The sequence below is a fragment of the Anas acuta genome, chromosome 14 (genome assembly GCF_963932015.1).
Source record: "Anas acuta chromosome 14, bAnaAcu1.1, whole genome shotgun sequence".
NCBI classification, from domain to species: domain Eukaryota; kingdom Metazoa; phylum Chordata; class Aves; order Anseriformes; family Anatidae; genus Anas; species Anas acuta.
Window position 1 is genome coordinate 3123762 of NC_088992.1, and position 10311 is coordinate 3134072.

Sequence of the window (10311 nt, forward strand, 5' to 3'; positions counted from 1 at the left end):
AAACTGCCCTTCTGTCAGCCTGCTAAACCAGGGAAGGGAGGTGATGCAAAGCTGTGACCAAACAGCAAACGCCTGCCATCAGTCCCCCTGCTGCTGCTCGGTCCTGTGCTGCTGCCGGGCTGGTGCTCACCTTGCATCAAAATCCAGTCGTGTTCTTCCTCCCTCCTCAAAGCCAGCTGTAGTGCTGGGTCCCTGTCACAGGGACCAAACTGCTCGTGCTTACGTGGGTCCGTGCCTTTGGTGTTGCTCCTCGCTCTGCTTATTTGGCACGTCCCAGCCCACAGTGCTCGTTGTTGCTCTCAGACAAAATGACCAGGGCATTTTTCAGCTTTTTCAATCCCAGCCTGCTCCTCCCTTTCAGCTCTCACACCTTTCAGGTGTTTGGAGAGGGATCTCAGAGCTTCATTCCCTCCGCACCCCCTTCGCACATATATGGGTGACTGATGGGACCTGTCCCTGTGCAGGACCCTCTGCTGGCTCCTCGGGAGGGGACACTGGTGTCTGTCTGTCCTGCTGCCTCTGCGTGCAGTCCCACCATACTGGGTTGGGTTCTGGGCAGGGCTTCTCTGCAGAAAGATGCTCTGGTCAGATCCGTGGAGCACAGCAGCGAGCATCACAGGGTCTGTGGTGTGCCCCCAGGGTACGTGGCTGTGTGTGGTGTGACCCCACTGAGTCTCAAATTAGCCAAACCCCTCCTGGCTCCCCACGTGGCACTTCACGCTTGGCATTTTGAGTTTCTCCAGTGCCAGGGAGTTTGGCTGAGGTCTGTACCTCTCCGGTCGCACGGTCAAAGGGAAGAGAGGCCCTTGCTGATTTCTCAGCCAGTTCTCCACTTTTGTTTTCCCAGGCCTGTCAACTTCCTTCCCCATCGACGGGACCTTCTTCAACAGCTGGCTGGCGCAGTCGGTGCAGATCACTGCCGAGAACATGGCCATGAGCGAGTGGTCCCTGAACAACGCCCACCACGAGGACAGCACCCCCGGCCTCTCCGAGGAGCTCCTGCAGGACGAGGAGACCTTGCTCAGCTTCATGATGGACCACTCCCTGAGGTCCCCGTTCAAGCAGAGCGAGGCTGCGAAGAAGGTGAAAAGCAAAACGAGAACGAACACTAAGAAAAAGCTGCCCAAGAGCGGCCTGAGTGCTGTCTTCAGGAGCCAGCAAGAGGGCTCGGAGAGGTGGACTAACCACGCCAGCGACCTGTCGGATGACGCCGCCAAGCCCTTCGCCCACGACTCCAGACCTGGCAAGTCAGAGAAAGGGGCGGCGAAGCTGCCCACGGACCGCAGGGGATCGGGCGAGACAAAAAAGGCGGCGAAGAAGGGGTCTGTCCCCAAAACGAATGACCCGCAGGTCCCGTCGGGCGCGAGAGGCTGCGTCAGCAAGGAGGAGGCGGCGGCGAATGGCGCTCAGCCCGAGCCCAGCCCCGCGGCTCAAGTGCCTGACCCCGTAGGTAGCCCGAAAACCGTCGTGCGGTTCAAATTACCAAAGGAGAGCCGAGGGACTCGGCGGTCGCAGCCCCCCAAGCCCGACGGTGCTGGCGGGCCCCCCCTGCGCCGTTTCGAGGCCGAGACGGACGGCTACTTCTCCGACGCCGAGATGAGCGACTCGGACGGGGAGCCGCGGGGCGGCAGGGCGCAGCGGGGCCAGCTGGAGGCGGGCGGCGAGGAGATCGTGCGGATGAGCATCCTGGCATCCTAACGCCGCCCGACTCGACCCAGTCAGTCACAACTGCCATGTCCGATTTCCGCCTGGTATCGCAGCGAAAGGGGGATTTTTAATCTGTATATATAGTTGGAAATTCGGCACCGTTGTCTTTTCTCTTCTCTTTATGCCTGAGATACAGCTTCAGCTTCACCGACGTAGATTGCCGTGACAGTAGTTGTCCCTTCCCGGCGCGCCCCGCTCCCGGGGACGCCAGCGCGCGGGCAGGGGTCCGGCGGCACCGGGGGCTGCGGCGGCCCCGGGCTCTGCAGGGGTGAGCGCGCATCGGGCATTATTCCAGAGGGGCAGAGAGATCTCCCCTTGGGCCGGATCAGGGGGCGAGGGCAGGGGCCGAGAGCGTGCGCAGAGCTGAGCGGGGAAGGAAATACCCCTGCGCGCGCGCACCGACGAGGGAGGAAAGCGAGTGATGCTAAAATAAATCACGACAAAAGCACAAAAAGCTTGTTGGAGGAAAGCGCTCGGGGTGGGCGAGAGCGACGTTACGTTTCTGTTTTTAGAGAAACCTCGGTCATTGGTTTTTCCCCTCTGCTCTGAAGCCGTCCAGGGGCCGCGGAGCAGGATTTGTCCCTGGAGGGGGCTGGCGGGAGGTGCCCGCCTCTCCCCAGCCCCTCGGGAGCAGCTGTAAATCCCGGGGCTTGCTCGGCCACGCTGAGGTCATTGGAAAAACTGAAGTGATTCACTCAGGTTAATTAATTGATTCTGGTTTAGCAAGCCGAAACGGAGGTGTGGGGAAGGACGGAGGAGAAAAAAATAATAATAAAATCGTTTAAAAATCCCGGGGGGGGGGCTGGGATTGCCGCAGCCCCGCGAGGTCGGGCGAAGTTTTTCTGCCAGCGCTGATCTCCGAGGGCTGGCGCGGTCCCACCCTGCTGGGGCTGCACAGCCGAGCCCCCCCTGCACACAGCAAAGCCTTCGGCCCCGAGGCTAAACCTACCATCAGCGAGAGGGAACGAGAGTGTTTGCCTTGACCGTTTGGTTTTCCTACGAAACGCTACAATGGAAATGGTGAATTTATTCCTCCCCATCCCCTCTTTTTTTTTTTTTTTTTTTAATTCCTTAAATCCTGGTTACAAGCTGTTGACTCCTTGTGGGAGGGTGATTCACAGAAGCTGACATTATAAATATTACAATAATTTAATGCATAAAAATGTCCCCAATAAGCCTTAAATGTTGTTTAAAAGCCCATGTTACCTATAAGTCAGGCGAATTTCCATGTTTGCACTTAATTGCACCATTACTTCGGTTTTGGCTTCAAAGGTCACAGTTAAGTCGTGCTACGTGTTTTATTGGAGTGACCCCAGTGTGAGCTCAGGGAACAAAAAAAAAAAAGGAATTCACTGAAACTTTTGTTGTTGTTGTTTTTTAAAAATAAAAAAATGTTAAAAAAAAAAAAGACTAAAAAAAAAAAAAAACACACAAACCTGGGACACTTCTGCAACCGGTTAAACCCATCACTTTAAACAGGAAACCTTACAATTGTCAAACAGATCAGTCAAACAATTTTGTGGATGCCAAAGAATACTCTGACAGTCAAGCAGCACAGCCAGAAACCGGAAACTTGTCACTATGGAAAATTGGAAGTTATTTAGCAACCAAGGACTAAAGACACACTCATAACACACTGCTGCGGCATTAGGTTCCAAGCTTGCTCGAAGGGATGCTGCTGCTCCTGAGACCGCATCCTGCCGTTTTGATTTCCAATGCTTTTTGCTCATTTCACTGTGAGCTTTCTTTTGAAACTCTGAGACTCCTCTAATCGACTGTCCTGGTGTTTTAGAGTAGATCATCTTTTATCCGCCTTCAAAAGTCCTTATTATCGGTAAAATTGCAGCAAAGTAAACCAAGTGCAGCCTAGCTAATCCCGGCCGGGGGGGACGGCAGCGGGTGCCGAGCGCCTGCACCCAGCCCCGGGTAACCCCAGCACTCGAGGAACTGAGACTGGACGTGCCTGGGAGAGCATCTTCCTCGTGGGAACAGCGTCACACGAGCTATTAGCAGGAAAAAAATAAAAATAAAAATAAAAAAATAAATCAGCGGAACAGGAACCACCTTTGTTATAAATTAGCGTAATCCATTGAGGTTGGAAGTGAAAATCTGCTCATTAATTAAGGCTCAGTATGTTCAGATAATGTTAAATACAGTAAATAGGACTTAGTTTATCTTATCAGGCTTGCTAGCTTTAGCTACAGTATCCTAGTATAAGAGTCATAACAATAATCAATATGCTGCCTTTTAATGAATCTTGCTTCCGTGTGCTTCACTCAGTTATGGTTAAAAAAAAAAAAAAAGCAATCCACAACTTTCACTGTACACAGCTTCACTCATCGGCTTCCGCACTACCTTGTCTTCTCAGTACAGGAAAGCAAAAAGGGCGAGACCCTAAAGAACAACCAGGCTGGCACCGCCGGGGCTGTGCACCCGCCCCAGTGCCCCAAAATAAAGCGGTTTGCGCAAAATGATCCCAAAAGGGCAGGTGGGATAGTCTGCCATCAGGTCAGGGGGGGAAAGCTGAGTGGGGAGAGCTCGGCAGGAGAAACCCGGGGCAGGAGAGGGGCCGTGGTGAGGGGCTGGGGGACGGGGGGGGCCGCAGGGCTGAGCGTCTGGGGGAGACGATGCACAAGGATGATATTTTTGATGATACTGTAAATGTATTTTGAAATGAATAGAAAGAAAAAAAAAATATAATGGTTTATTTTGTTAGAGAAATGTCTTTTAAGATGTATAAACTGCAGGAATCGACATTTGCACTGTAAGAGCACCCGTCCCCTCGGCGAGGCGGCTCCGAGGGCGATGCTAAAAGCATCGGCACCACGAGCCCCGCCACGGAGAGCAGCCCCTCAGCGACCCAAACCCAGCGCCCCGGGGACGGTGCTGAGGGCAGTCCTCGTCTCACGCACCGACTTTCCCCACAGCCCTTGGGTTTTTGCACCTCTTCCATGGTTTTCGCCGCCCCAGGGCAGGCGGGCGCTGGTTGTTCGGTAGGGAGATGCCCGCGGTTTGCTCCATTCCACACAGACCAGACCCACTCCACATCAGTTACAGGAAACGATATGAATGTCGCAGGAGGAGAAACCCTTCTGTTTTCTTTGTTTCAAAGAACGTGATGTGCCATTTGTTAATATAAAAGAGAAATATTGAAAATATATTGAAAAGAGCAATTTTAAATTATTTTTGGCTTATGTTGCAATATTTATTTTCTTGTATTAGAAATTCCTTTGTAGAGAAAAAATGTATTTTTCATTAATGCAAAAACCTATTTCTCCTTTTTGTACATTTTCCATGTTAGTTAATCCTTAAAGCAATATAATGTTATCAAACTTGTTCTGTGTGAGACTGTATTATGCATGCTATTTGTGTTGCCTTGGACTAGCTCTGTCTGCCATTATTTTCATCCTGTTTAGAGACAGTGTATGCTTTAATACACATTGGGACCATGGCCCATTGCTTATGAAAGAGAAAAAAAAAAAAGCAAACAAAAAACAAAAAGAAAACAAAAAACCTTTGCATTCCTCAATGTGTTGGCAAATGCAGTCAATAAAGCAGTGTTTTATGTGTGCCTGCGTGTCGGCGTGGTCTGTAGCGAGCGCGATCAAGCCAGGCAGATCCAGCAGAGTCCGAGAGTGCTGGCTCGGTGCTGCTGCCCCTGTCCTGCACGTTATTGTCCCTGAAACTGAGCGCCCAGGCTGCTGAGGGGAAGGAGGCCAGCTTAACAGGATGCCCTGTGGTCAGTTTATTACCGAAATGGTCAGTCAAAGTGATTGTGGTGCATGGGGACGGTGCTGAAACGTTAAATCCACGGTGGGTCTTCTGGTGGGTGTGGGGAGGAGGAAGAGAAATCTGCCTTTCAACTACCGAGCCCTCGTATTTCGCTCCTAAATGAAATGACGAGAGAGGGGTTTATTGCGAGAGCTCTTTATTGCCAAGGCAGGGTTTGATTGCTTTGCTCGCGCTGCCCCAGGCTCCCAGTCACCAGCTCCAGCTGCCGGCCGGCCACGGCACCCGCGACGCACACCCGAGGCACCAGCGTGAACCCTGCTCCTGTTCCGGATCCTCTTTCTGTAATAAGTTTTCACCTGCTCTGCACAAGGAGATATTAAAGAGCTCGATTTCATAAAGCGAGGCGGGGGCCAGCCCGCTGCTCTGCTGTGCGCAACGGCCCCGCTCTTTGAGAGCCACCCGATGGTGCCGGTGGTGGCACAGCACCTTCAGGGCCTTGGGGTGGGTGCTGCAGGCGTTGAGTGGCAGATTGCTGGAATCGTATTGGGACAACTCAGCTCCGTTTCCCTCCCTGAGGACCGGTGTCCGTGTCCCCTTCATCACCAGGAGGGTTTGGAGCTGGAGCGGCGGTGCTGGGTGCCAGCTGAGCCGTGCTGTGGCCCTGCAAGATGCCAAGAGGGGCTTGCGCCGAGCCCTGGGCCCCCACCAAAACCCCCAGGCACATATGGTGGAGCTTATGACTCCACAGTTTTCAATTTTATTTATTTATTTATTTATTTATTTATTTATTTATTTATTTATTTATTATCTATCCTGCATGAACGTGACTCATGGAGTTTTAAGGGCCATAAAACCATCACCTGCGTTCATTCCCTCCCTCACCTCCCTTGGGCAAACGCCCAGCCTGAGGGCACCACCACCAAACCCAGGCACCCAGCGGGGCAGGGACACCATCCTTCTGCTGCCCAGCCTTACAGGGTTAAGGGGATGTCACCCCAAGCCCTGCTTTCACCATGAACACCCCCATGTGTGTGCCCCTCAGCGTGGCACCTTCCCCTGCTGCATCCCAGGGCTGCTGCAGCACCCTCACCCCCCCCCAGGGCTGGGTGCTGCGACCAGCAGGGAGCAAGCCAAGAACCACCTCGGTGTAACCACAAAATAAATGTGAGGCCACCCCCTATATGTTTTGCCTAAAGATTGCAAGTGCTGCTGTAAATACTGATGGGGCGAACATGCCCCAGTGTCAGTAAATCAGCAGCAATGGATGGGAAAGTGAATTAATTTCCCCTCGACTTATCCTGAAAGAATTGCAGCAGGATCGCTTTTTATTGTGTTTGATTAAGTGCTAGTGGCATAACATAATTTTCCCTAACCATTAAAACCGCTGGTGCTGTACTCCAGCATAAACGCCTCACATGTGACAGGAGCGCGTTTAATATTTACTCTTCCGAAGTTAATACATTTAGGGGAGGCATTTTGTGCTCTAAAAATAGTTTCTTGGTCTTGGATTTCCATGTACGGCTGTGAAATTATGCGTCTGCTGTGATTGCAACAGATGAATAATAATAATAATAAAAAAAAAAATCTAAAAAAATAAACAAACCTATGACTAAGCCACATAACAAGGGAAAAATCCCATCGCAGCCAAGGAGGACCCTGGCTGAATTTGCTGTTTCAGAAGCTCTCCGCGCCGCTGCGGCAGCTCCCAGAGGTGGCTGACTTCTTGCTCATCCCAATCCCTGCTCCCCAAACTCGTTCCTTGCTCCTGCAAGGCAAAAGCCCCAAATCTCCAGGATGGGGTCGGTTTAAGCACGGCTTCTCTGTGCCCTCACCCACCCACAGGAGGGAGCGGGGGGCTCCCAGGAGGGGCTGCTCCCAGACCTCAGCCACACAGGGCACAAAGCGAATGGCAACCAAGGCACGGGGGGTTCAGAAGAGGACCCCAGACCCCAGAACGGGGCTCAGGAGCTGCGGCTGCCCTCAGGATGTGTCCCGGGGGGCAGCCGGTGCTGCTGTGCCCCGCGAGTGCCGGGACATCTGGCCCAGCACAGCGGCTCCGAGGTGGTCCTGTACAGGAGTCGCTGCTGTGTGTTCAGATGCAATAAAGATTAGAATAACTGGCTGGGCGTGCTTCTATTTTAAGTGGTACTTTATCATGCTGATCCTGAGCTCCAGGAGAAAACGCAGAGGTTAAAATATTGCCGGTGCAGCTCGGGCATCCGCAGCTGGTTGAAATCCTTGGGTCAATAAAGTGGAGTTTTTCCTGGGAGGCAGGCGGGTCAAAAAGTGAGATCTGGAGCGGTAACCCCTGGGAGTGTGATTAGCAGGGGGGTGCTGTGCCTGCAGGGGTGGCAGTGCCACCAGGGCAGGTCCCCACAGAGCCGTCCCCTCCTCAGGCTGCCAGCCAGCCGGGCGCTCGCCGTGCAGAAAGCAAGGTGCCCGCAGCCCTGCCAGGAATGCTCTGCTAAAAATAGGTGTTTGTTGGAGGGGATACCACAAATAACACTCGTGCTGCGCCCAGGGACGAGCAGGCGGGGGATGAATTCCTGCCCTTAATAAGCCAGCAGGATCAATAAAGCACTTCTGAAAGAGGGAAGTCAGCAAATTCTGCGGCTCCGGCTTCACGATGACGGAGTTTGGGGGATAAGGCAGAGCAGGGAGGATGCTGGGCCCCGTGCCACACATTCCCAGAGACAGATCAAGCCTGGAAGCAGCCAGGGGGGCTGCTCCTCTCTGGCCCATCGCAGGGTGTGGGGACACAGAGGGACGTGGCTGGGTGCGAGGGGAACCACGGGGAGTGCTGAGCCGGGAGGGCTTTGGTCACTTCTCCAGCCCGAAGCTCGCAGGTGTCTCCCCAGAGCCCTGCAGCTGTAAAGCTGGCCCATATAAATACACCAGCAGGAAGAAGCACTAAAAATAGGCAAGCTCTGGGAGCAGAGGGGATGCCAAAAGTGGCCGTGCCTCCCTCAGACTGGCAGCAAACGCAGCCCGGCAGCCCACCAGCCGAGCTGGGTGTGATATTTCCCATCCCAATCAATTACCTGGGGGAGACACCCTCAGCTCGGGCAGGACAGAGCTGAAGGGCAGAGAGGGGTTATCATCACCATCCATGAGTGGGTTTGGGTAAACTGACAATCTCTTCGGAGCATTTGGTATTTGCCCAGGGTTGAACTCCGCAGGGACGATTTCCTCGCCCAGGTGGACCAGGTGGAGCCCTGCTACTTCCCAAAACCCTGCCGTGAAGTCAGGTCAGTTTGTCTGTCTCAGGGCCCTCAAAGTTCCCCAAATCGAGCAGGGATGTGAAATGCACAGACACCATACACCGAATTGCTCCCCTGCCTGCAGATTTTGTTGTCTTTTGCCTAATATTTAGATGTTGAGCGGCTCCTTCTTTAAGCACACCATCTCGTCTGGGTGATACAAATCTGCAGCTGTGACATTTCAGGGTTATTGCCTTTGCAGCATCTGTAATAACAGAAGGATGAAAAATGTCAACAGGCGTACGGGATTCGCACCAGGCAAATATTCACTGAGCGTTTGGGATTGTTTTACACGGGGAAAAAAAAAAAAAAAAGATAAGGGATCGTTTCCCGTGTGATGAGTACAGCAGTCACTAGGAGAAAAAATAAAAGGTCGGCTCTGGGTGATTTTGATCCCAAACTCCCACCAGGAGGGGATGGCTCATCTGCAGGGAGTATTTTGGGCTCTGCTGCTTTTATGGGCTGTGTAAGAGCTGGCTTATTTCCTGAATGAAACCCAAACCTCAGCCTAACGCTCTGCTTCCTAACGGGGGCAGGTCGGTGTCCTTCAGTGGCCCTGCCCCAGGGGATGCTCCAGCGGGCACAGCTGGGCCCTTGGAGGAACACAAACCCCTGCGCCCTGCTTGGAGCCTCACAAATCAGGTGTTGGATGATTTCCAGGGCTGAATCTGGGGTTTTCTGTCTGCTGGAGTACGGCACCATGAGACAGCGGGGCTGGCGGCAGCGAATTCATTCTGCATTTGTGAATTCATCAAGCATTTTCAGGTTGTGTGTGTGGCGACGGGAGGGCCTCCTCAGATCGGAGAGAAGCGGTGCACAGGGAGGGCGGTTTGCCTGCTGGGTCCTGCGTGGATCTGAGGGGCCGTAAAGCTGGGATGAACAGGCGAGGAATTCGCTGATCGTTGAGCAGCCAGGAAGAGCCAGGAGAAAGCCTGCAGCTATGGGAATGTCTCTGATCCAGGAGGATCCCGCTGGTGGCTCTGAGTGCCTGTTCCTCAGGGTTTTCTACACTCCAGACCCAGTGTGGGGCAGAGCAGGGATGTAAAAGCTGCCATCTGCCCTGGGGGTGCTGTGTCCCCCCCCCAAACACCCCCTGTCCTGATCCTGCTGGGATTGGCAACTTAGGGAGTGTGGGGCTGGGCGCCTGCGAGGTTTTGCCGTGTGCCCAAAAGCATTCATCCGAAATCTGCCCCAGAAGTGAGAGATGTGGGAAACATTTGCATGCCGTGCCCTTGCACCTTGTGCTCTCATTTCCTCATGAGCCGGAGCTCGCTCTGAACCGAAAGCCGCTGTCCTCGGAGGCCGAGGGTGGTTTTCTATGAGGCATCGTTACCGCAGCTCCGGCGTGACCGCGTGTGGCATTCCCCGTGTCATCGGGCTCAGGACTCGGCCGATATTACCCAAACCTCGGCCTCCTGTCTGCTCCTACTGGGTTGTGGCAAGACCTTCCCTCTGCTTCGTGCCTCTGTGCCATCCCTAGGGGACATGGGGAGCCAGGACGGTGTCCCGGGGGCACAGCACCAGCAGCAGGGCTGTCCCCACGCTGTCCCCGGGCGCTCCCCTCTCGCTGCAGGCAGCGCCTTCCTCTCGGTTTCGCTCTGAGCTTTTGACT

At 53.7% G+C, this 10311-nt stretch overlaps 1 protein-coding gene across 2 annotated transcripts in view; it reads left to right on the plus strand.

Annotated features, from left to right (window-relative positions):
* JADE2 (jade family PHD finger 2) overlaps window positions 1-5278 on the plus strand; it is a 58591-nt gene extending 53313 nt beyond the window's left edge. For both annotated transcript variants that reach the window (XM_068698728.1, XM_068698729.1), the window contains one exon: window positions 848-5278. In XM_068698728.1, coding sequence (XP_068554829.1) covers window positions 848-1698 — 851 coding nt within the window. In that variant the 3' untranslated portion in view covers window positions 1699-5278. The remainder of the gene's footprint in view (window positions 1-847) is intronic.
* Window positions 5279-10311: the final 5033 nt, after the last annotated feature.